Source organism: Emydura macquarii, unplaced genomic scaffold, assembly GCF_026122565.2.
Source record: "Emydura macquarii macquarii isolate MOO-44397 ecotype Brisbane River unplaced genomic scaffold, CSIRO-AGI_Emac_v2 contig_2246, whole genome shotgun sequence".
In the NCBI taxonomy this organism is placed as follows: Eukaryota; Metazoa; Chordata; order Testudines; family Chelidae; genus Emydura; species Emydura macquarii.
Window position 1 is genome coordinate 3,042,644 of NW_027132383.1, and position 26,130 is coordinate 3,068,773.

Genomic DNA, 26,130 nt, shown 5'->3' on the forward strand with positions numbered 1-26,130 from the left:
CTGCTGCACCGTTGGTCACGCCGGCTGTGACAGGAAAAGTCACAATCTGGCACGTGTGATTCTCCTGGCTAACTCCATGTGCATCGGACGCTCTGGATCGCAAACGTGCGTCGGCTGCCTGGGGGACCCCCTGCCTCCCCGCCAGTTACATCAGCGCTAGGCAGCTGGGCGTTGGTGGCCCTCACAACGGGCCAGTGACGGAACCGGTCCCGCCAGCCAGCTCTTCCTGGGGGTGCCTCAGACAGCGAGGGACCAATGGCCACCCCCTGCGATTCCGCACAACACGTAGGGGCCTGGGACACGGTCCGTCTTGGGCCAGGGACTTTCCTTGCACGGGGAGTTTGTTTGGTACAGCACATTTCCAGGCATGCTGCAGAGCACATAAAAGACACCTGAGGCAGCTCCATTTTGCCTCTAATTCTCTGGCCTGTGGATTTACAACTAAAAGGAGCATCTTGAGCGATGGACTGAGACCTGCCGAGCTTCTGGAAGCCACCAGAGACTTTGGCAAGCCACAGCCTATTCCAGCACTGCTCCAAACCTGCCCTAAGCATTCTGCAAGCTTGTGTACGTAGTGAGCTGTTAACCAGTTATCACTCTCTGCTTCTCTTGTCTTAATAAATCTGCAGTTCGTTTACTAAGGGTTGGCTGACAGCGATATTTGGGTCAGCTCTGAGATACATGCCGACTTGGGGGGTGTGGTAATCGGTGTTGGTCACCGATGTTTATCAGTGTAGGCTGCGTGCGTGTGTCCCTGTGTAGATGCTGTCCCAGCTCTGCGCAGGAAACTGAGACGGCTCTCACAATCGAATGAGTCGACACGACCACAGATTAGCTGAGCAACGAAGGCGCCCAGGCCAGGTTTACTGCATGCGGCACAATGAGAAATGACTTACAGAGTATCTCTGGGTCAGTTTCGCATAGGCGGCGTTACAATGGTCTCGGCCCAACGGCGGGACTTTCCGTTATCCCCTAGACTGGACACCAGTATTCCCTCTGACACCCTCTTTTATACACTGTTACATACACTTTCGTTCTGCCCCTTTCACGTAGGTAGTTGCCACCCTCCTGACGTAGTCTAATACCACCTTTTTCCGTTGATTGGCTGATTTGGGCACCGCCACTCCATGTATCATTTCTATCCATCAAAGTGTCATTTCAGAGAGTTAGTATCTTGGTACCTCCTATACATTTTAGTAACATTTTGGCAGTCTTACAACCTTGCAGAATCAGCACTTTCCTCTACCAGTCTCAGTTAACTTGAGTGACCCCTTATACTTCTGTTCACTCGTTTTTTTCCATTTAGGCCTTAGCCTGTTTTACAGGCCTTAAGCTCTCACTTCTTACTACATGGGGTATGTGTCTCTTCTGGGGTTGGTAGAATTGGGTTGTCAGTAACCCCTCACTATCTCCGCCTTGTTTATCTGGGTGGGAGCCAAGGGCTGGGCTGCCTACCGGGAACGTGCGTGGCACCTGGTTAACCAGTGCGATACTGCTGAAGCGCTTTAGTTACTGGCTTGGTGAATCTAAAATAAACCACTAGTTTGGGGGAGTGGCTGCCCTCTTTCTTGCAGACTTCCCTGAGTGTGACACTGTGTGCTCCATCCCAGGCACCTGCTCACGCCTGGGACTGTGTAAGAAAAGAAGAGACATTAGCTGGCATTCATTATGGTGCAGCTCCTCTGCCAGCAGTGGGGGGGTCTCAGGAAAAGTGGATAAGTGCTGTCCAGACTGACCAGTGGGTGAGAAATGTCCTATTGACCTCCCGGTGAGCTGGGAGGCAGCAGATCCGTGTGCACTGCCCCAGCACCAGGGGACTCGGCGCTTGGTGACCAGGTGAGGCGTGTAAATTGCTAGTTTGCAGCAGGAAAGGGCAGGGCTCCTGGAGCCCAGAGCAGCGCGCTGGTGCTGCCAGCAGCTGGTAGCTTTGAGACAACTTCCCCAAGGGGCACAGGCAAGACATGCTCATGCTGTGAGAAGGTGGCAGAGCTTTACCCCAGACACCTTGGTTAACCCTGAACGTGTCACGCTGCTGCTAGACACACTGGAGGATTGGGCCAAAATAAATCTGATGAGGTTCAACAAGGACAAGTGCAGAGTCCAGCACCTAGGACGGAAGAATCCGATGCACAGCTACAGACTGGGACCGACGAGCTAGGCAGCAGTTCTGCAGAAAAGGACCTGGGGGTAACAGTGGATAAAAAGCTGGATATGAGTCAGCAGTGTGCCCTGGTTGCCAAGAAGGCTAATAGCATATTGGGCTGCGTTAGTAGGAGCATTGCCAGCAGATCACAGGAAGTGATTATTTCCCTCTATTCGGCACTGGTGAGGCCACATTTGGGTATTGTGTCCAGTTTTGGGCCCCCCACTACAAAAAGGATGTGGAAAAGTTGGAGAGACTCCATCAGAGGTCAACAAAAATGATTAGGGGGCTGGAGCACAAGACTTATGAGGAGAGGTTGAGGGAACTGGGCTTGTTTAGTCTGCAGAAGAGAAGAATGAGGGGGGATTTGATAGCAGCCTTCAACTACCTGAAAGGGAGTCCCAGGGAGGATGGAGCTAGGCTGTTCTCAGTGGTGGCAGATGACAGAACAAGAAGCGACGGTCTCAAGTTGCAGTGTGGGAGGTCTAGGTTGGACATTAGGAAAAGGGTTTCCCCTAAGAGGGTGGTGAAGCCCTGGAATGTGTTACCTAGGGAGATGGTGGAATTTCCATCCTTAGAGGTTTTAAGGTGCAGCTTGACAAAGCCCTGGCTGGGATGGTTTAGTGGGGGTTGGTCCTGCTCTGAGCAGGGGGTGGGACTAGATACCTGCTGAGCTCCCGTCCAACCCTCATCGTCTGTGATTCCATGAACACAGCTAAACACTAACAAGCGACAGAGGGAAGAGAAACCTGGGGAGCAGCTCCACTGCAGGGGGTAGCCATTTGCACAAGAACCCCAGGCTGTCCAGGGGGCCGCACGAGCCGCAGGGGAGAAGTGGGGCAGAGGACATGCCAGAGTAAAAAACTGCATCCAGAACGACATGCGCTGGGGGTGTGAATGTGTATGTGTAGGTGTGTGTTTGTGTATGGCAACCTGCAAAAGTTGTGTGTGGATGTGTATTGCAGGGGAGGAATGCCTCGGAGAATGCCCTTGCAATTGACAAGCTGGTTGTACGTGTGTCACTGGGGCTGGCCTACCCGCCGTGGTCACAGAGGGCTGGTCTGTGGCAGCTGTAGGAGACCAGGGTCAGGCAGCGTTGGTACGGAGTTTATTGATCCCGTGCTGCGTGGGTCTCCAATGAACATCTGGGGCAGGCCTTTTGCTGATTGTTTAATGGGTTTGCTGGGGCACGGCGCTCAGCTCACCAGATGAACATGGGCTTGCCGTCATCTCTGGACAGATGGTAAAGGCACTGGAGCAGCATGAGGGTGTTGTTCCGGATGGTGGGGGGCACCGTCTCCGTCACCACCTTGCGCAGGAATTCCAAGTTGTTGTAAGAGCTGGTTTCTGTGGCTGCCAGGTCTGGCCGCTCCCGCAGAATGCCGTAGGTGTTGACAATGTACTCCGTGAAGGGTGGATGCATGGAGGGATCGTACCCTATAATCCTCAGGCGGTTCATGATCTCCAGGAAGCGCCGCGTCATCGCTGTGCACTGTTGCTCGTCCATTTGGTTGGTGACGACATCGGTGGAAGCCTGGAAAGAGAGGAGGGAAGGGGTACAGCACCCCGAGATCAGGCACCCCCAGGACTTTATCTTGGGGGGGATAGAACAGAGGAAATAGGATTCAACCCAACACAGTTAGCCTGTGGGACTCCCTGCCACTACATTTCCAGGAGTCCAAGAGTCTGAAATGGGATGAGCGACAGTTGTGGAAAATCTGCCAGCCAGAGCTAAGGGAGTCACTGCTCACACCTAACAGAGCTGTCAGGCGGGCCCTGGTCAGGGCCAGCCCCTCTTTGAGAGGATTGGTGGACCTCCCCCGTGGGAGTTCACCCCACAGCTGATGGTGACAAGGCAGCTGGTAGCTCCGGTCAGAGCTCCCAAAGGTGCTGAGGGTCCCAGTTCACCGGTGGGGGACCTTCGAAGCAATGTGACACGTGCGGTTGTATTCTTAGATCAGATGTTACCTACACCCCCTGTAACGTACATGAGTGTAACTCAGTTAACCTCTGGTCGCAATATCCTGTCTTGTGGCCTAGAACTCTGTCATGACCTCCACATCCTGCAAGCAACTGGACTGAATGAAGGCTAGGTCGAAAGGCCTGTATTTAGCGGGTTAGTGGGACGTTACTTGGTGTGTCAGCTCTGCGCAAGAATTGTCCCTGGCTGTCACACCATGTTTACGTGAGCCCGAAGTGGCCCCTCGCACGGAACTGAAGCCTTCGCACTCGGCCTGACTTCCCAGCACGGGTTATGGTGTGCAGGACAACGGAGAGCCATAGCCTTTGTCTGGATTCAGCCAACAGAGGTGGACCCAGGAGGTGATGAAAACACTTGCCGGATGTTTTCAGCTACAAAAAGGCACGCGGGGAGCCATTCTGCGTCTGTGGGGGCATGCAGCTAACACACAGAGGGCCCCAAAAGCCATTTTTGGGATGCCCTGAGGGAACTTATGAAGAGACTGGCGGACTAGTCACCTCTGCTATCCCTGGGACTCTGAACTCTGAGCCAGCTTTAACGTGTTTTACCTGCTTTAACCAGTGCTCATTGTGCGCCAGGGCTGAGCCCCGGCCCCTCGGGGCTTAGCAGTTCCTAGCCCCGGCCCCTTGGCTCCTGCTGCATCAATTATGAAAAAAAAAAAACTTGCGTGAGCCCCGGCACCTCCTTCATTACAATGAAGCACCTTTCAACAAGTCTCATTTATTTTGCTAGCTAATAAATCTCTCATTCCGTTTCCTAAAGGGATCGGCTCTCAGCACTGCCTTGGCTGAGATCTGGGGTATATTTTGACCTGGGGTAAGTGACTGGCCCTTTGGGGCTGGAATAAGCTAAACAGCGGGTTTGTTTCAATCGCCTTTCGTCACTGAGTCCAGTCTGCCTGGGCGGTAATATGGGCAGGCATGTCTAAGGGGCTGTCTGTGCCGCTGTGGTAAACCAGCCCAGTGAGCCAGGAGTTCCCGTGGGGTTGGTTTGCCGAAATCTAATGACAGACTATATCACCGGTTTGGGGGTGTCTGCTCTGGTTTCTGACAGTCTGCTTGAGACTGGCTCCCAGTTGTAGCCACCCTGCACCTTCCTCTGAAACAGCCGGTGCTGGCCACCCCACTAGGGAGATGGGCACCGGGGCTGCAGGGCCGTGGGGTCACCCTGCTGGGAGACGGGCACCGTGGTGCTGCCCCACAGGCAGGCCCTGTGTCCCTGGAGCACGGCTGCAGGACGGGAAAGGCTAGTTTGAAGGGCATTTCAACGGGAACAGCCCTGTCTGTGCCCGTCCCGTCCACGCGGCCCAGGGCCAGGGCTCGTCTGGGGTGGCTGGCTCTTGCTGTGAATGCAGCATCCAGGGCGTTCCTGCCCCTTCCCGAGGAGGGCGCCCTCCAGAGAACCCCGCCGTCCTGCCTGACACTCAGGGGATTCTTCCTGCGGCTTTGTCTGCCCAGCTGGGCCAGGCTCAGCAGTGGGTTGCTGCTTGGCGCTGGCCCATTCGTGCAGCCATTTGGGCCCATGGCGCTCAGCGGCCCTCGTCTGCACAGGGCAGCTGTGTGGGTTGCCGGGTGCCGTTCCTGTGCAGAGTGCGGGGCGACGCTGTCTATCCCAGGGAACTGGGCACAGGGCTGGCCCTTCGCCTCGAGGGCCGTGCTGGGCCCACACTGACTCTGCTGTGACCCAGAGCCCTGACCCTCCGATGGGCTCTGCCTGCGATGAGCTGGTGGATTCTCAGCCCTTTTTCTTGTGGCCAGGCGTCCACCTTGCCACACCCCATCGCGATCCAGCAGGGAGTGCGTAATGTGCCCCTCTCCGGGGGACCTGCGCCGCCCCCAGGCTGCCTGTCCCGCAGAGCAAGGTTGGACGGCTCCCCTCTCACCCAGCTGTGGGGAGCTTACCCTGCCCCTCCCAGGCTGCTCTGGGATGGAAGAGACGACCCAGACTCCCCGACTGCCATTTGCCAGCAGACTGGAAGTGGCCCGGGGTAGGTAATCAGCCCCCCGGCTCCCCGGCAGCTGGGGCACTGACAAGGGGGCAGAAGGAGATGGTTGTCCCCGCCCTGGCGGGATGACCCAGCGCCAGGCATAGGTCTGCCTAGGCTGGGACGGTGGCTGCGCACACAGCCTGGCCGTAGCCCGGGCGTTGGGGGCAGCGTGCCAGCCGCAGAGCAATGCGTGCCCGCCCCTCAGCGGCTCTCCTACCTGGATGATCTTCTCCGGGATGTTGTTGACAGTGAAGCCATAGAGCCGCACGCGCTCGGGGAAGATGCTGGAGAGGATCCTGCGGTCCAGCTGGAAGGCGATCTCCCCCACGATGCGCTCCCAGGTCTGCTGCCTGTGATCTGCAAGGCCCAGGGAAGCCGGTCAGCAAGGGGCTGCTCTGGCTGCGGCTGCTCCAGGGCGTCGGTCACAGGCCCCAGTGGCTGGTGCCCCTCACCGGAGGCACGACCCATGCAAACAAACTGTTTCGATGGAGATGCCCCAGCTGCATCTCCCTGTGTGCACTGTCCCTCCCTGGGCCTGCCCGGCCGGACTCCCACCGCTGGCTGCACGGTGACTTCCCCATGGACGCTGCAGGCTGGTTAAATCCAGGCCTCCCCCGCCAGCCGGGCTGTCACTGAGACACACCTGGGCACCCGCCCTGACCACCGTGGCTGCAGAGGAGACCCCTGTTCAGGGTGACCGGCTGACAAAGGGGGCGCTGGGATTCCCGCTAGTTCAGCTCCAGGTGGTCCAGGAGGCTGGCGCCTGGGAGCAGGACCACATCTCCTCCAGCCTGTGCCGCGGCTTCCTGTCCATTCTACCCTCACGTCCTCACGCCGCTTCCCGGCCGCCCGGCTCCAAATACAATCCAGCCCCCTCCTGCTGTTCCCAGAGCTGTGTCTTCTGCCCCGCTCGCCCTGATACTTCTTAGCCACCCGCCTGCCCTGCGCTGCACTGCCTCAGAGCGGCTCCCCTGCCCTGCCACCCCCCCTGTGCTAGCATCGCCGAGGTGAGCGCTAGCACAGGCAGAGCAGGGCTGGGGTAAAGACGCTTGTGCCCTGTCTGCATTAGTGCTGCCCTGGTGGACGTGCTCAGGGCTAGTGCAGTGGGGGAGCGGGGTCCTGAAAAGGGGCGGACAGCCCCGGGATTCCCCAGCAGAGCGTGACGTGTCTCCCCTCTCTGTGCCTAGCTGCGTGGAGATAGGAAGCCGGGAGGCTGGGCGGGCAGCAGTCACGGGAAGGCTTCGCTCCGAGCCCGGGCCAAGCAGAGGGCTTCCTGGACAGCCCTGTCCGCACCTCCCGGCCCAATAACGGGTCAGAGAGGCCAGAGTTCGGGCTGATGGGTAGCACCAAAGCCATGCTCAGGACCCTCAGTCAGTGGCACTTCCTGAGTGCCGCGCCCAGCACCTGTGGGTCCTCAGCCCCTCGGGGCAGCGGGCGTTTGCCAGGCTGTGGGTCACCCCCCGGGCGATCACACCCACTCCCAAGAGGTGCTGGCCGTGGGCCTCTTGCGCTTCTCACCCTGCTTCTCCCTTCTGGGCCCTGGAGCTCAGCTACGAAATCTGAGCAGAGGCTCTCAGGCAGGAAGAACCTCGGCCCGGCCCATCCCACAGCAGCGCTGTACAGGAGGGAATAACCGGCTTGCGGCTCATTTCAGGAGGGGTTTGGAGGAAGATAATGAGGCAGGTTCTGTTTGCAGGAAGGTCTTCCCCACAGAAAGGGGCAGCAGGGGTGAACGCATGAAAGGGCCGGCTTGCAAATGGAAGAAGTGGGTGATGGAGGCTGGACCCATCGGCAGAGCAGGGGCGGGAGACACTAGCTCAATAGCAAATGAGAGACGAGAGATAAGAATGGCCGCACTGGGTCAGACCATTGGGCCGTCTAGCCCTGCATCCTGTCTGCCAACAGTGGCCAATGCCAGGGGCGTCAGAGGGAAAGAACAGACCAGGGCAATTCTCCAGTGATCCAGCTCGTCGGCCAGGCCCAGTATCTGGCCCTCAGAGGTTTAGGGACACCCAGAACTTGGGGTTTTGTACATGACCATCTTGGCTAATGGCGATTGCTGGACCTGTCCTCCAGGAACTTAGCTAGTTCTTCTCAGAACCCTGTTCTAGTCCTGGCCTTCACAACATCCCGGCAATGAGTGACACAGGCTGACTGTGTGTTGTGAGAAGAAATACTGCCTTTTGTTTGTTTAAACCTGCTGCCTGTTCATTTCACTGGTGACCAACCCCCAGTGCCTGTGGTATGTGAAGGAGGAAATAACACCTCCGTATTCCCCTTCTCCACACCAGTCTTGATTGTAAAGACCTCTGTCATAACCCCCTGGAGTCAGCTCTTTAATAGGCAGCGTGGGGCTAGGCTGTGCATAACTTGGAAAATGAAGACAAGTAGCTTGCTTGTTGCAGTGGAGAAGGGCTCAACAGGTAGTGATCAATGGCTCCATGTCTAGCTGGCAGCCGGTCACAAGCGGAGTGCCCCAGGGGTCGGTCCTGGGGCCGGTTTTGTTCAACATCTTCATTAATGATCTGGAGGATGGAGTAGATTGCACCCTCAGCAAGTTTGCAGATGACACTAAGCTGGGGAGAGTGGTAGATACCCTGCAAGGTAGGGATAGGATACAGAGTGACCTAAACAAACTGGAGGATTGGGCCAAAAGAAATCTAATGAGGTTCAACAAGGACAAGTGCAGAGTCCTGCACTTAGGACGGAAGAATCCCATGCACAGCTACAGACTGGGGACCAACGAGCTAGGCAGTAGTTCTGCAGAAAAGGACCTGGGGGTTACAGTGGACAAGAAGGTGGATATGAGTCAGCAGTGTGCCCTTATTGCCAAGAAGGCTAATGGCATATTGGGCTGCGTTAGTAGGAGCATTGCCAGCAGATGGAGGGCAGTGATTATTCCCCTCTATTCAGAACTGGTGAGGCCACATTTGGGTATTGTGTTCAGCTTTGGCCCCCCCACTACAAAAAGGATGTGGACAAGTTGGAGAGAGTACAGCGGAGGGCAACAAAAATGATTAGGGGGCTGGAGCACAGGACTTATGAGGAGAGGCTAAGGAAACTGGGCTTGTTTAGTCTGCAGCAGAGAAGAGTGAGGGGGGATTTGATAGCAGCCTTTAACTGCCTGAAAGGGGATTCCAGGGAGGATGGGGCTAGGCTGTTCTCGGTGGTGGCAGATGACAGAACAAGGAGCAATGGTCTCAAGTTGCAGTGGGGGAGGTCTAGGCTGGATATTAGGGGAGAGTTTTCCCTAGGAGGGTGGTGAAGCACTGGAATGGGTTACCTAGGGAGGTGGTGGAATCTCCATCTTTAGAGGTTTTTAAGGCCTGGCTTGACAAAGCCCTGGCTGGGATGGTTTAGTCGGGGTTGGTCCTGCTTTGAGCAGGGGGTTGGACTAGATACCTCCTGAGATCCTGTCCAACCCTCATCTTCGATGAGTCTCTGATTCTAAGGGGGCGTCAGTGGCGGGATGGGAAGAGAGGGTGACGTGGTCAGAGCAGCCAGCCGGGGACGTGATCTGTATCTGCACAGCAGCGTTCTGGATGTAGGCGGGGCAAGGTTGCATTTGTCCGTGGCAGAGAAGGATGTTGCAGTGATGTGAACAGGAGCTGGTGAAGGCCGAGGGGAGATGTGCAGCGGTGTGGATGGACAGGAAAGGCTGGAGTTTGCAGAAATAATCTGTGAGATTTAGATGTGAGGCCCTAGGGTTGAAAATGATGCCCCGATTGTGGGCCGAGTGACAGAAGATTCTGGACTATTCTGGTCAGGTTCTTGTCCCGCGCTCATCACCACAGTGTCAGATCGCCTTCTGGCCGTGCACTAAGTGATGTGGCTAACACCGGCCGGCCCGGCCGTGTGACGCCTTCTCTCTCCCTCCCTCGGGCAGCACCCCTGTGCAGGGGGCGTTTTGTTGGGTTTTCCAGTGTCCACGTTGCTCTGTGTTTCTGCCGGCGGCGGGGGGCAAGGGAGGTGTGCACCTAGCATGGGGAGTGTGGGCGTGAGGTTTTGGATGGCCTGTAGTTCCTGGAGAATTGGTCCCACAGTCTGTGATGGGCCCCCAGGAAAGCTCTTCCTCCCACCCCAACGAGCAGCCCCCTAACGTGCCCCTGGTGCCAAAGAACAAGACAGAACAAGGAGCAACGGTCTCAAGTTGCAGGGAGGGAGGTCTAGGTTGGACATTAGGAAAAAGTTTTTTACTAGGAGGGTGGTGAAGCATTGGAATGGGTTACCTAGGGAGGTGGTGGAATCTCCATCCTTAGAGGTTTTTAAGCTGCGGCTTGACAAAGCCCTGGTTGGGATGATATAGCAGAGGTTAGTCCTGCTTTGAGCAGGGGGTTGGACTAGATGACCTCCTGAGGTCCCTTCCAACTCTAATATTCTATGATTCTATGATTCTATGATTCAAAGGAGCGGAGCGACTGACCATAGTCCGCACCCCGGAGCCCGTTAGATACGGGGTGCCTTGCAGAGAAGGACCGAGACCAAGGGCTGGATTTGGCTGATGGAGAAAGGAGGGAGCGTGCAGGGCTCGGGGGGGGGGGGGAGGTTCGCAGCTTCGCTGAACGGAAGCTGCCGGCTGGACCCCGAGGAGACGGCAGACAAGACTGGCAGGCCAGAAGGAGACAGGTCTGGGGCGGAGAGGTCGAGCTGTGAGTCCTCAGCATGCAGACACTGACGCGGTTTGTGGTGCGAAGAGATTGCCCAGCGACGGGGCAGCAGGAGGACACAGCCCTGTGGGACCCCCCGAAAGGTGGAGGGAAAGGAGGAGGATGCTGTGAAGGACACGCTGAAGGGGCGATGAGAGGCAGGATGAGGCCCAGGAGAGGCCCGTGTCACCGGAGGCAGGTTTCTGGACAAGCAGGGCTGGCTGGCGAAGGCAGCTGGCAGGCGAGGGGGCTGGGACGGAGCGCTGGCTGTGAGCGACTGTGTCGCCTCAACTCCCCGCGGTTGTTTTGGAAGGGGCAAGGCCAGCCCTGCGTCCAGCCGGGCACTGCTGGGGCACCCAGCCCGCCACGCTCTCCGACGGCACTTGGACCAGCCTGTGTGTTCGCATTCCCTCGTGCCTCGCCCGGCCTGACCTCCTGCGGGGAGAGTCGCTGCGTGTCTCGCAGCTGAGGGACGGGATGGTTCTGGGGACATTGATCATTTCCTGCCGGCAGAACCACACTCTGCGGTGAGCCCCCGTCCCACGGCAGGCTCTCTGGCTGGCACACGCTGCCCTGGTTGCCAGCCCTGAAAGGGCCCGGGAGGCCAGCAGAGCTGTCTGTTGCGTTTCCGGGGAGCTGCCGGGACGGCCCATTCCCATCTCCTGCCTGTCTGCCGCGAGGGTGGAGCTGGGCTCGCTTTACGCCCCGAATTGGGCACGTTTGACTAGAGCCTCGTGGCTTAGTTTGGGCTGTTCCCAGTACAGACAGCCTCAGCCCCAGCCCCAGCCCCTTTGGGACCGATCCAGCACCAAGAAGCTTGTTAACCTCTGACCCCGGCAGAGCACCACAGCCAGACTGGGCGGAATCAGCGCAAAGGGAACAGATGCGCTAACGCAAGGCACATGCAGACATTCCTGTCAGAGGGGCTTGGCAGGGGAGCCTGAAGCTGGGTGCTTGGCGTGAGGCCTCCTGGTAGATGGAGCTGGCGTAAGGCCACTTCGGGGCTCATAAAACGTTGCATAGGTGAGTACCCTGGGGTTAGACACCGTACGATGAGCTGTGTAAACGGTCCCAGGCGTTCCTTAGCTGCCCTTCCTTCGCCGCACTGCCTAGAGCACCGGCGAGCTGCGCCAACGCGCCTGCAGCAGTTGGCAGGACCCCAGAAATGGGGGCAGGAACGGCAAATGGGGGCAAGAGGCCTAGACATAATCCAAGAACAAAGCTGCTCTTAGCGACAAGTGCACTTTGCACCCCAAATTCATCAGGCCACACGCCCTCCTGTCTCTGGCATTTGCGATTCATGGCCACCGATGCCACGTCACGACCCATCACATCTAGACCAGGGCTGGTCACGTGCCAGCCACGGGCTCCTGGACTGCCCTCATCCATCGGCGTACCAGGCACCGGCTGTTCTACCTCTGCGTGCGCCAGCGCCCCCAGGACGTGCGTGACTGGGCAGTTGGAGGCAGGGGGAGAAAGAAACCAGGCTCCTTCCATTTGTTCCCTTTGTGCATTAGCCACTTGGGCCTCGTGAAGCCTGCTGAGCTCAAGGAGCGTCGGAGCCAGAGGGACAGATTCCCGCTCTGTGGTCTCTGGCTTTGCCGGGCTGTGCCGTGTCTGCTGTGGCACTGCCACATCTCCTGGTCTGAATTCGGTGTGTGTCTGAATGCCCCAGCCCCAGGGGCAGGGACAGGGGAGAATCACAGCAGCCTCTTTTTCCTAGTCACTTTCCAGCCCTCGTGGTTGCAGAGAGAATCTGGAAAAGGTGCCCCGCAGTGCAGACAGCAGAAGGCAAAGAAACAGATCCTGGACCGTTCAAAAGCATCTCCTGATTTTAGGCCCAGACTCCTCCATTTGGAAGGGCGGGGATGGTGATGTGGCTGCCACGCAGCCACGGGGGCAGGGCACGTTTCACCCAGGACCACCTGGACACAGAGCCACCAAAACCGGCAGGACGGTGCAGGGCCAGGACCTGGCGACATGTCGAGAGCCCCCAGGTTACACGCTGGTGATGTCCCGTTAATACTGAAGGGCACCCAATGCCGGCAGGCTGCCAGCCAGCCGTGTGCCTTGCCACGTGGCCAGCCTGCATTGCATGATGGGATGTGCAGCCCCCATCTCCACTTGCCGTGGGGAGCACCCTGGGGTGATAGGTGCAGTGGGGGCTGACGGGGCCCTGCCGGAGCGTGCGGGGCTGGGCCGGCCAGCAGGTGGAGGTGACGCAGGGAAGCATTGGTGGGCGCCTACACACGAGTGTGGAAAAGCGCAGTGTTCTAGACGTGGCTCCGTGGCACGGTGTTGGCCAAAATCTTGTTTTTGAAATACATGTAAGAACAGAGCCACAAACACCCCCCCCCCCCTCCTACCAAAAGGTACATCAGTCTGAATCAAAAGCTAAAACCTCAAACTGACTCTTACTGTTCTACCCTTTTACATGGTAATTCAAGTCTGTCTGCACTTTGTATAATTTTAAGATGGTTTGTAAATGTCTGTACTATGTCCACTGGCCAGTTTATCTGTTCATTTTACCTGCTTCCAATATATTTGTAAAAATCCTATTCTAAGTACAAAAGCCACACTGCAATGTAATGTATCTATCTAATTGTGAAAGACACTGTCAAAAATGAAATAAGGTTTGCTCTAAAAATAATATGTAAGTTCTTCAGCTAGGAGTTGGCCCTGAGTGATTGAAGTGTGAATGGCTGAGCAATTGAGTTGGGTGTAGACAAAAAGAGTGATTGAACAATTGGTCTGAGTAAGGGATATCGAAACAGACATGAAGAAAACACCAGCCTCACCTAAAACGCTTGAGGGAAGAAGAAAGAAGCAAAGATGATCAAATGGCCGAAGAGGAGCCCACCCTGATAACTCTGGAGCCAGCCCATTTCAAAGGACAAAATCTGATCAGGCTTGCAACAATGTGGGTGATGGAGGATCACACCAAGAATGCAGTTGCAGCATGACAGAGCAAAACCCATAGACTGACATGGGGTCCTTTCCCTATAAAATGGGACAAGAAGATGAAGGCTGGAGGTTCGGGTCTACAACATCACATCAGCCAGGAGTGCCGATGCGCATCGGCAGAACCTTGCTCCTCATCCTCATGCTCTAGTCACCTGGCCAGTGACTATCATGAGCACCAAGAGGCTGGTAACTATGACATCTGGAAGATCCCTATGTATGTTTGTCTGTCTCTATCTGTGTGTGCCTGTCAGTGTGTGTGAATGTGAATGAAAGCATCAATTGAAACATGTCTCTGTAATTTGTAGTATTGATATAATGTTAATACTGTTTTCCTAGTGTTTACATTATTATTAATGCTATTTCACTAAGTAGAGCACAATATTAATGTTATTACAGTGTTGATACTTTTCTTTTCTTTGATACTATCTACAGAAGTTTCTGTGTTCACAATAAATGCGGCTTGTTGCCTTATCCCCTAATAAGATCCTGTAATATTTGTTATTTGGGTAACAACGGCACCGGGGCTGTTCTCAGCCACAGGCCCAGGACACAGGCAAAGATACCTGCCAGCCCAGGCCCCCCATTCCCAACTGCCTGGCTACCGTGGAGCGAGCTGGCGATGCCTCAGCCATTTCCGTGGGCTCCGGGTGCTCATGGAGTCACCACCACCCGCAGGCGCTTGCCAGGCGGCTCGTTGCCAAGGGGCCCCATGGTGGCCACCACTTACCTCTCACCACGTTGGCCCTGGAGCCGGCCCCTTGCGTCTGGGCCCTATCGGCGGCTTTGATGATTTTGCGCGTCATCTCCTTGGGCCTGACATCCGGTGGCGGCTGGGTTTCCGGCGTGGACGAAGACATCCGGTAGTTGATGGGGGAAGTCCTGGTGGTGGGGGAGGAGATTCTCTGCGGGAGCACGGTCAAGTCGTTGGAGAAGACGTCTTCGCTGCCGGTCGAGTCCCACGGTGAGGAGGCGTGGGAGACGTTGTCTGCAGCGGCTGCGGGGACAAAGAGCCGCCGTGAATGTCTCCGCAGGGCCAGGCTGGCCCCCTGCACTGCCGGGGCGTGCGGGCCACACTGTCAAAGCAAACCGGCCCGCAGCTTGGCGGCCCCGGGCCTGCCTGTCCGTCCGCCTGGGACGCTTCTGCGGCCACCGTCCCAGACTTTGACCCAGGGCCCTGCCGAGTGGGGGGACCGGCTCCCTGCCGCCAACACCAGCTCGGGGGCCGGGGTGGGATGGGTGCATTGGAAAGACCCTGGCTCCCCACCCTGCAGCCCGAGCAGGATAACCCAGGAGAGACCTGGAGAGGGGCGGAATCCACATCTGGGGCGTCCTGCTGACAGCTGGCACCTCAGGGCCACGGCGCCGTGGGCAATCCTGCACCAGCGCAGAGAGGAGCCACCAGCAATGAGGAGGTGGCAAGCGGGAAGGAGCTAAATTCACCTGCCTGGCCAAGAGACAGACAGCTCTGGTGATAGGGGGCAGCCCCAACGGGGCCTCACTCAGAGCGGTGGGGTGGAAGGAGTTTCTGAGGCTGCAGGCTGGGGGAGTACTCAGAGCCGGGGGGGGGGGTCTCTGAGGGTGCAGGCCCTGAGAGGCTACTGGGGGGGTCCGTGAGGGTGCAGGCCCGGTGGGGTGTATGCAGAGCCCTGGGGCTAGGAGGAATGGGTGAAAGGACGGGCCATTCCAGCTGAGGCTCAGCAGAATGTTGTGGGGCGGGAAGGGGGTCGCACTGGGGTGCCGTGTCCGGGGGGGGCCCACTGGGGCAGTCAGCACTGACTGGGCAGAGCCCTGGAAAGCCAGCCAATGGCCAGGCCCTCAGGAGCGGTGTCCAGCATGAGGGGGGCTCTGCGGAACTGCCCCCAGCCCCTCAGCCCTGGGGAACGGAGCGTCCTGGGTCTTTGGCGCCCGCCGGCAGGCGCCCCCCGTATGTGGAGAACCCAGCTGCCTTGGTCTGCCCCAGAGCCGCTCCCACTGCCTCGGGTGGGTCTGGCTCGTGCTCTGGGTCGGCTGACGGCAGGTTTGGGGTCAGGAAGGGATTTCCCCCAGGTCAGAGTGGAAGGTCCTTTGGGGTCTTTCGCCTTCCGCTGCAGCGTGGGGCGCGGATCAGCTGCCGGGGTCACCTGGGCCCCTCTGGCCTCATCAATTCCCTGCTGCTGCCGGGGCTCGGCCGTCGGGGGCACCTCGGTGGCTCCCCGCGGCAGCGCGGTGTCCTGGGGCTGAGCTCTCTGCGCTAGCTGCAGTGGCTGGGTCACACACAGGGGGACGGGCTGAGATTCTCTGGCCTGGGCCGTGCAGGGGGCCGAGATGCTCTGCGGGTCCCGCTGGCCTCCCCCGGCAGGAAACGAGGCACCGCGGGGCAGCCATGGGTCTCCCAGCACCCGGCCGGCACAGCCCGGGGGCTCCTGCGCTAAATGACTGGTTCCCCACCTGCGTGTGCAGCCCCCCCCCCCCCACACACACAAACAGCCTCCGCACGTCCCCCCACGTCCCCTGCCCCCATGCACACACGCCCACCCGCGCGGCTCTTACCTCTGAAGTTGAAGGTGGAGGGGAGCCGGATGTACCTGTACCTTTTGCTTGTGTCCGCCGAGTCCCTGTTGGAGGAGGCCGGGGTTCGGGCGCGGGCCTCCGAGATCTGGCCCTCCGACAGCGAGGCGGACTGGGAGACGGACGTCCTGCTGCCCGAGGAGGCCAAGGGGAGGGGGGCCATGGAGAGCGTCCCCTCCTCAATGGTGTCGGTCCACACCGGGGAGCTGCTCGGGTGGAAGGCTTGGGACTCGGCTGTGGGGCCTGCAGAGAGCCCAGGGTCAGTGCCGGGGGAGCGCCTGGCCCGCACCCTGAGGGTGGGTGCAGGGCCCACCGCTGCGGGCTGGACACGGTCTCCTGTCCTAGCCTGCCCTGTGTGCGGGGGGGGGTGCAAGGGAGACGGCGGGGACGATGGGGGTGCACCTGGTGTTTTCTTCCCCCTCCCAGCACGTCCCTTCTGCCAGCTTTGTGCAGAGACGAGCCCGGCTCTGCACCCGCCGCCCGCTGCCGCGCTGCAGGCCAGCCCTCCCTCCGTGGGCAGGGCAGCAGCAGGGTCTGGCGCCGGGGGTCTGGGCTTGGTTAGCCCGGCACGGTCCTGGTGCAGGGCCCATGGCTGAGCGGTGCTGAGTGCCCTGCAGGCTCTGCACAGAGAACGGGGCAGCGCTCAGGGCTGCGTACGGGCCCTATAAAGCAGCAATGGCCCCTGCACAGCTCAGGGCCCAGCCGCCAACAGGTCACCGGAGACAACAGTCTCCCCGCTGGTGAGGGAGGCTTGCCTGCCCATAGAGAGATTCTCCCCCCACCCCCACCCCAGCAGGGCCGGGGTGCCCCGGGTGCAAGCCCTCCCCAGGAGCCGTGCAGACAAGCCGGACGTAGACTCCTTGCTCTGGGGTGTAAGTGAGAGAGGACCAGGGAGACGTTGCGACGGGGCTGTTCAGTGGGGCAGGAGTGGGCTCCGGCGTGCTGGTTTCTTGCAGCGAGCTCTGTCCTGAAACTGGCACTACTGAACCAAAACTAGCCTGATAAATTGTGTGTGTGTGAGTGAGTGAGTGAGTGAGGAATGTGTGTGTGCAGGGCGTAAAACCACACCAGCCGAAACTGCTCTGACAACAGGAGGGGAGTGAAGACGCCAACTGCCCCATCCTGACCCTGACGGCCGAAGAACGCCAGTCCAGGACCCTCCAGTTCAGAAACCAGAGACTCGCCCTGCTTGCAATCAGCTGGTGATTAACGGCTCTCCTGACACAGCCAGGCCCATGGCAGTGTCAGAGCTGGGTAAACACACGGCCACTTTGGGTCTCGTTCTGCAATTGTCATCGTGGAGCATCGGATTCGCGTCCGACAGCGGCCTGGCTCCCTCCTGATGCCCAGCCTCGTTGGCCACTCGGCGGCTAACGGGACCGGTCGTTGTATCAGCCCCGCTCGCAGGACTTTCTGGGTGTGTGTGCGTGCGACGGCCTGTTGCTATTCTCAGAGGTACACTGAACGTGGCGTGGGGCCTTGTCCCCCTGAAGAAGATCCCGCTCGTCTTTTCTAAGTATAACGCAGGGTCCCCTCCGGGGTTCAGAAAGCTCAGCTCCCGGGGCGGCTTGGTAGAGCCACAGCTGCCTGGCCCCCTCCCATGCCCCCTGGGCCCGGGCCCTGCCTGACCTGCGCTGAGGACGTTGCTGTGCCCTCTCTCGCTGGTCCTGGAGGAGGTAGCTATGGGCGGCTGCATCTCGCCCCCCACGGCCTGGCCCCTAATGACGGTTCTCAGCTGCTGGTTCTCTTTCATCAAGTCCACCAGCTTCCTCAGCTCCTCGTTCTCCGCGATCAGCGCCTGGATCTCCCGTTTCAGCATGTCATAGCAGGCGAACACGGGCTGGCCGTCAAGCAGCGGGGAGTCCCTGCCTGTCAGCGACGCCATGGCACCAGGTGGTTCAGAGGCTCAGCTGGGCCGGCAGCTGGCCATGCGCCCCTCTCTGGTCTCCACTGCTGGCTGGCTGGCCGGCCGGTCGCCGATGACATGGCAGGGCACCCGGAAGACATTGTGATGTAACTCCCGCTTCAAAGCCGGAGCCCGGGGGGCTGCCAGGGCAGCGCTGGCACTGCTAGGGCTGGGAGGAGGCCGGGGGGCAGGCGGCTCGCATGAGCCGAGGAGGCGTCTCCGGTCAGCTCTGCCCTGGCTTTGCTCCCCGGGACACTTGGCTTTGCCCCAACACGTCCCGGGCGCTCCTCACCAGCACGTTCCAACCCCTCCACCCCCCTCCGGCTTTTCCGGGGCAGCCGCGAATGGCCCAGCCGGGGCCCCCCAGCCGGCCTGGCCCCGGAACCTCGGGCTGGTTCCACGGAAGGCGTCACAAAGGGATGCGGGAGTCCCAGCCCCCCCCGTCTCCTCTGCCCCCCAGAATGGAGCCGCAGCAGGCGTGAGGGAGTGGGGCTGGCAGCTCCGCCCAGCCCTGTGCTGGCGGCTGCCATGTCTCATGGCCGGCACTGGTGCCCGTGTGCCCCGTGTGCCCACAGCACAGCAGGTCCCCGCGGCCAGGCCTGCGGGGAGCACCACGTCCTGTGGGAACGGGACAGCGGCGTGCGCCCCGCCAGAGACTGCCGTGCCCGGGGCCCCGGGACCCGCTGGGGCGGGGAGGGTGCCAAGACCAGCCCTCTGCCAGCGACAGGTAAACCTCCAGTTCGGTATCCACGAACCCCCCTTCACACACCCCATGCCCCCCCTCGTGTCCCCACATGCCCTGCACGGGCTGAGGTGGCTCGGAGGAATCTCAGCTCCTGTGGCGACGGGGCCCAGCCAGAGGCCAGGGGGATGGGCGGGGGCTCTGGAAATGGCCTTGCATTTCCTCCCCGCCCTGCGCTGGGGCCCATCCTGGAAGGCAGGTGCCAGGCCCAGGTGGCCATTGGCACCAATGCAAGAGGTCCGGGGCCAGCGGCCCTGCTAAGCCAGCTGTGTCCAGGCCGGGCGCTGGCTGGGCGTGGTTTGTGGGGGCAGGGCTGGGGGCACTGGGCACACAGAGGCTGTGCACAAAGCGGGGTGCAGAGGGGACCTGGTGGAGGAACCTGGCTCAAGGAGAAGGCCCGGGGGTCGGCTGACGTTAGCGGCGGGCGAGCGCAGAGCCAGTCCAGGGACGGTGTCTTCCAGCAGCGTGGCCCAGCCCAGGGCCAGGTGCAGGACATTGAACCTGTAGGTCCAGGGCCAGGTCGGCCAGGCACCGTGGGGGCCAAGGGGCTTTCTTCTGAAGCTGCAGAAGTTGGTACCTGCTGGAGATGAGTGAGAGCCAGTGGCAATGCTGAGCACTGCAGCCTGCCTCCCAGCCCCTGCCACGCTAGCCCAGGGCAGCACCGGGAGTCCGGCTGCAGACACCAGAGCCTTGGCCACCCCAGGAAATGGAGCTGGGCATGGAGCAGACACAGGCCCTGAGCTGGTGTTGCTTGTGGTCGGTGCAGCCTGGGGGGGCAGCTGGACCGCGCTCTTCAGTTCAACTGCACCTGAGCAACTGGACCCGCCCTCTGTGACCAGCTGACTGCTCTGTGGATGTGGGGAAAGTGGTGGATGTGATATACCTGGACTTTAGCAAAGCTTTTCATACAGTCTCCCACAGTATTCTTATCAGCAAGTTACAGAAGTGTGGGTTGGATGAATGGACTATAAAATGGATAGAGAAATGGCTAGGGCATCGGGCTGAACGAGTAGTGATCAATGGCTCCATGTCTAGCTGGCAGCCGGTCACAAGCAGAGTGCCCCAGGGGTCGGTCCTGGGGCCAGTTTTGTTCAACATCTTCATTAATGACCTGGAGGATGGGGTGGATTGCACCCTCAGCAAGTTTGCAGATGACACTACGCTGGGGGGAGTGGTAGATACCCTGGAGGGTAGGGATAGGATACAGAGTGACCTAGACAAATTGGAGAATTGGGCCAAAAGAAATCTGATGAGGTTCAACAAGGACAAGTGCAGAGTCCTGCACTTAGGACAGAAGAATCCCATGCACAGCTACAGACTGGGGACCAACGAGCTAGGCAGCAGTTCTGCAGAAAAGGACCTGGGGGTAACAGTGGATAAGAAGCTGGATATGAGTCAGCAGTGTGCCCTGGTTGCCAAGAAGGCTAATAGCATATTGGGCTGCATTAGTAGGAGCATTGCCAGCAGATGGTGGGAAGTGATTATTCGCCTCTATTCGGCATTGGTGAGGCCACGTTTAGAGTATAGTGCCCAGTTTTGGGAAGGATGTGGACAAATTGGAGAGAGTCCAGCGGAGGGCAACAGAAATGATGAGGGGGCTGGAGCACAGGACTTATGAGGAGAGGCTGAGGAAACTGGGCTTGTTTAGTCTGCAGAAGAGAAGAATGAGGGGGATTTGATAGCAGCCTTTAACTACCTGAAAGGGGGTTCCAGGGAGGATGGGGCTAGGCTGTTCTCGGTGGTGGCAGATGACAGAACAAGGAGCAATGGTCTCAAGTTGCAGGGGGGGAGGTCTAGGTTGGACATTAGGAAAAACTTTTCCCCTAGGAGGGTGGTGAAGCACTGGAATGGGTTACCTAGGGAGGTGGTGGAATCTCCATCCTTAGAGGTTTTTAAGGCCTGGCTTGACCAAGCCCTGGCTGGGCTGATTTAGCTGGGGTTGGTCCTGCTTTGAGCAGGGGGTTGGACTAGATATCTCCGGAGGTCCCTTCCGACCCTCATCTTCTGTGATTCTGTGGTGCTCACCCCTGCCCTCAGGGGCACATCACTGAATGCAGACAAGGCTAGAGATGCTCCAGCCAACATTTCTAACCCTGACCTGCCACCTGAACACGTGGCCTGGGCTTGGCATCAGAGGTGCCACTGACCAAACAGAGTTAAAGGAAACCCAACGGGAGCCCTGGCCGGACCGGTCACACTTCGCAGCCCAGGGGAAGGAGGGTTCCCGCTCCCGGCAGGAAAGCAGAACACAGCCCCGGCTCGAGAACAAGGTGTATGTTCTCTGGCTGGCAGGAGGAAGGGCTGCCCTTGGGAGAGACACGGAGCCCTCCCCGGGACTGGCGCAGCGTCCGGGGCTGGAGCCAGAGATGAGTGCGCTGGCCTGGCCGGGAGGGGCTAGGTCTTCACTTCGCTTCTCTGTGCTGAGTCTGAGTGAGGGCGGCCAATGCTGGCTCCAGCGGCTAATAAACCTGCCTCTGGCTTGTGATGCTGCCAGGTGTCAGGCAAACAGCGGCTGGCTGCTTGCGTCCTGAGCAGTGAACAGATCCATCAGGAACCTCTCTCGGGGACGCGCAGGGCAGAGGTGCCGCGTGAGGCAGGAACGCTGGAGCCCAGCAGCTCAGTCTGAGGGGCAGAGAGGCCGTGGGGCCCGCTCTGAGGGGAGAGCGGGGCCCCTACAGGCTCCGGCACTCTGAAGAGGTTCCTCCAAGGGACCGTTCCGAAGCTGGGGTGCTGCTCCCTGTGCACCCGCGACACGGGGCTTTGGGCTGCGCTGGGCGTGTGTCACCGGGTGAGCGCCAGCAAGTCTAGCTGAGTTCAGATTGCTGGGGGAGGCGTGTAGACACGCCAGGCCAGAAGGACAGGGGCGGCAGCGCAGCTGGCGGAGGAATTCTGGGGTGAGTCACGCCCCGAGGCGATGTCTGCACTGCCGGCCATGCCGCGGGCCACGCAGGATGGATTTTGCGGGTTCGACCGAGCGGCAGCGAAGACTCGTTCGATTGAGCCCGGGAGCGACTCTGTAAATCCACCCCGGGCAGTGGCGCAGCGCGGCGGCATGGGAGGCATTTCCCGTCAGCGTGGCGGAGTTGCTGTGGTGAGCAGACGTTCGGCAGTCGATGGGAGATACACCAGTCACTGTACGTAGCCTGCCTATCTCCCGTCGAGCGCGGTCAGTGTAGACAGGCCTAAGAGATGTAGTGAAACCGGTGTAGGTTCCTAGTGTGGACCAGGCTGGCGCAGGTCTGCCCGAGCTCCCCGCTACGCAGTCACCTAGCACCTCTCTTCTTTGGTCCCCCGGGAAGTCGCTGCCATGTTCCCCAGGCCAGCGGGCCGGGGCTTCCCAGTCATCGCATGTTCCCACCTGCTCTCCAGCAGAGGTGTTGGTTCCAGTCAGTCTTTGCTAATGTAAACTGGTCCCAACCCACGCCATCCCCCGCTCCTCTGGGAGAGGCCGGCTCCTGCGGGGAGCCGTAGGAAGTGGGGGGGTGAACACAGCAGTTATAAAATAGAACCATTCGCCACATCTGCTGTTCATTCTGTCCCCAGCCTTTCATCCTTCATTGGGTGAACCGGCTCCTGCATTACTTTCAATTGATGGGGTGAAGTGGGAATTTGCTGTAATATTTTCATGAACCCTACGTGTGCCTCAGTTTCCCTCTGTTCTTTGCATTGCTACCCACTGGAAGGGAAAGGGCTAAAGTCTGCTTTTGGAGGCAGTGCAGGACATGAGGTGTGAGGACTGAGACGTGACAGGCAGGGGGTAAAGGGCTGGCTCCTGGAAAGGGCTGGCTGCTCACACCTGGGACTGAGTGACGAGGTCAGAGAGAGATGGAGCCCGGGACAGATCCACTACAGCTTGGCTGGCTGATTGCTCCGGCTCGCAGATGGACGATGCTTCAACCTTCAGCTCTCTGTACTGCCCCAGGGATGGCCAAGGCTGTGTCCCAGCTGACCAATAAGCCTGCGCTGTTTTGAACTGTGGCTGGGTGTCACTGCAAACACCGGCCATGGGCACTAATCCCTGCAGAGCAAACATGTCTCTGCGCAGAGCTCACGGCGTGATGCAGGAGTGCTGGAGCCCGGGGGCTCAGGAAAGAGGTGGTGATGCTGCATGGCCTGCCCTGGGGGAAGAGTGAGACCCCCTGGGGGGTTTGCATAGCAGAGGGGTTCCTGCATGGGACAGTTCCACAGTTCCTCGGGTGTCGCACAGAGCCTGGGGATCTGTAAAAACTGTCCGGCTAACCAGCCAAGAAATACCGGGATAATCCCACTCGAATACTGGCACGACATTAGCATTCATCCAGTCTTCCAGAATCCCCCCGGCAGTGCAAGATGTATCAGAATGAACGTCAGCTGGACAGAGATCACCCCAGTCACGTCAACCCTTGAGACTCTGGGTGCAAGTTATCTGGGCCTGCTGACTTTAAACTGTTTATCCCGAGGAGGTGCTCCGCACGTTGTCCTCTCACCAATGGACTGGTAGTATTTCATCACCCTCGTGTGACAAGAACACAGCATCCTGCTTCTTTCTGAACACAGAACAGAAATACTTATCGGACACAGCTGCATTTTCTGTATCATTAACAATTTTACCATCTCCATGGGCCGTGAGCCTAACCCATTGCTAGGATTTCTCTCGTTCCTAATATACATTTAAAACTCCTTCTTACTGTCCTGAGTTGTGCCAGCCTGGCGTATTTCACTTCTCTTATCAATTATCTGTGCTTTGTAACTTATCATTTATATTGAAGGGACAGAGTCTCCAGTAAAGTCCCGGAATGTATCGGGGACAGCTTTTTTTCCAGAAAGTGAAGGCAGTAACTGGGAGACAGCCATCTGAGCTTTGATTCTGCCCAACAGGGAGGAACTGGGAGCAAATCTGAACATGGAAGGCAATTTGGGTGAAAGTGACTGTGAATGCCAGATTTCGTGATTCTAAGAGAAAGGAAGGCGGGAGAGCAGCAGATTAAGGACAATGGACTTCTTCGAGTTCATTAAAGTCGGCTTCTGGGAATGGGTAGGTAAGATCCCATGGGACGAAAATTGAAAGGAAAAAGGAATTCGGGAGAGCTGGCATTTTCTCAAGGAAACAATGTTAAAGGCACAATTGCCAACTATCTGGGTGTTAAGGAAAGGCAGGAAGAATAGTAAGAGGCCAATATGGCTCCATCAGGAGCGCTTTAATGACCAAAAAAATAAAAAGTGGAAACATGGAGGAATTGCTGAGGAAGACAGAAGAACAGGACAAGCACCTAGGAACAGAAACCAGAAAGACGAAGGCTCGGAATGAGTTACCCCCGGCAAGGGACATACAAGGCAGTGAGAAGAGGTGTTTGAAATACTTTAGGAGCAAGAGAGAGACGAAGGGACGTGTGCGTCCTCTGCTTCGCACTGAAGGAGAGCTAATGATGGACGATATCAAGAAGGCCAAGGTGTTTAATGCCTCTTTTGCTTCAGTCTTCGCTGAAAACGTTAATGGTCTACACTCAGCACAATCAGTATTAACAGCAAGGGGGGAGGAATGCCAGGACAGGAGAAATCAGGTTAAAATATTTCGATCCATTGGATGGATTCAAGTAGGCTGGGCCTGATGAAAGTCATCCAAGGATACGAAAGGCAATCTCAGAACTGTTAGCAATTACCTGTGTGAACTCCAGCAGATGGGTAGGTGCCAGACAACTGGAGAAGGGCTAACGTCGGAGCTGTCTTTCAAAAGGGGAACAAAGAGAACCGAGGAATCATAGACCAGTCATTCGATGCCTGGACAAACACGGGAACAAATGATTAAACAATCCATTTGGAAGAACATGGAGGATAACAGGGGTCTAAGGAATAGCCAGCATGGGTTTGTCAAGAACCAGTCATGCCTGTGACCCGTCCGTGCCCAGGGCAGCCACCTGAGAACGCCAAGGTCAGGGCAGGCTGTAAAAGGGGAGCAGATTCTCCCAGCGCTGGTGGGTGGCACTGAAGTCAGGCTTTTCAACCAGCCACAAACTGTGCTTCTGATTTCCCACACCGGTTATTAAGAAGCCAAAATACAAATACACACAGCCCCCTTTACAGCATTCCAGTTCCTGGCTCCCAAATCAGCACCAGGTTCAGTAAAGAGACCAGTTATTTAAACTCTCTACTCTTTACTACAAAGGTTCCCTCTGACCCCTTGGGGTCAGGCACAGCACCAGATCAATATAAGTTTGGATCTTACCCAAAATCCCACGCTGCCAGCCAATCCTTTAGTATCTAAAACTAAAGGTTTATTGTAAACAGAAAGAAAGAAACCATGAGAGAAATGTTAAAGGGTCAAAGCAAATCAGATACATACAACTGATTGGAAAGTTTATGTACATCAGGTTTCTAGTAGAGTTGTGGAGTTGCAGGCTTGTATAATTCCTTTGGTGCACAGCCAGTACCTGGATGGGTCTCAGTCCTTTGTTTCACAGCTTCAGTTCAGTTTAGTTGTAGATGAGCTAATCCAGAGGTAGGTGAAGACTAAAGACAAAATGGATCCCGGGCAGCTGCCTTTTATGTCCTTTGGCCTTTGCCATGCTGCTTGTGGGATTTTACAGGAATACGATGGAGTCCAGAGTCACATGAGTAAGTTTTGGTGGCTCATCAGGTATGTCCCTGGCTTCTCCCGCTGGGCCCACTGTATTTCCTTAATGGGCCATTAAGCAGGCTAGTGCTGCAGCCCTCCTGTCTGGGGTGTCGCTCAGACACAGCACGATATGAAATACAGACACATCAACCATGTCCATAGCTTCCATTACACACATAACACCTGAACATAGACATCCTCACCTGACTTAGCATCACAGCCTCTCTAACAGTGCCTGACACCGCATATCTCACAGGAATTATTGTGATTTTGACATACTGATGTTAAATAATATCATAAACCCCCCCCCAATCTAGCCAGCGTAACCGTGCTAAACCAACCTCATCCCTTCTTTGAGAGGTTACTGGCCTACTGGATGGGGAGGAAGCAGTAGATGTGATGTGTCTGGATTTTAGGGAGGCTTTTGACACAGTCCCACATGACATTCTCACAGGGACATGTGCTCCAGATAAAATGACCATACGGAGGGTGTCACAGATGCACAGGTGCGGACGGGCTCTCACCCAGCTTTGTCTGGACCGTGCCCTGACAGGACCCTTCAGTGCACCGGCCCCCTCGGGTCACACACTCGCCGGGCTCAGCCCCGTGGCTCCATCCCTCC

The 26,130-nt window shown here is 57.9% G+C and overlaps 2 protein-coding genes across 2 annotated transcripts; both read right to left on the reverse strand.

Moving 5' to 3' along the window:
• Window positions 1-3,331: 3,331 nt before the first annotated feature.
• Window positions 3,332-14,549, reverse strand: LOC137161113 (speriolin-like). Its single transcript, XM_067560185.1, has 3 exons — window positions 14,449-14,549; window positions 6,329-6,468; window positions 3,332-3,677 (listed from the first exon to the last, which is right to left on the reverse strand). The coding sequence occupies exons 1-3, from the start codon at window positions 14,522-14,524 to the stop codon at window positions 3,345-3,347; spliced, it is 549 nt and encodes a 182-aa protein (XP_067416286.1). The 5' UTR covers window positions 14,525-14,549; the 3' UTR covers window positions 3,332-3,344.
• On the reverse strand, window positions 14,537-18,190 carry LOC137161054 (speriolin-like; the record flags this gene model as incomplete). The annotated part of the gene is made up of 3 exons (XM_067560056.1): window positions 17,898-18,190; window positions 16,251-16,511; window positions 14,537-14,715 (listed from the first exon to the last, which is right to left on the reverse strand). Coding segments are annotated over exons 1-3 (696 nt in total), but the record flags the coding sequence as incomplete, so codon positions are not given.
• Between the last annotated feature and the right edge of the window lie 7,940 nt (window positions 18,191-26,130).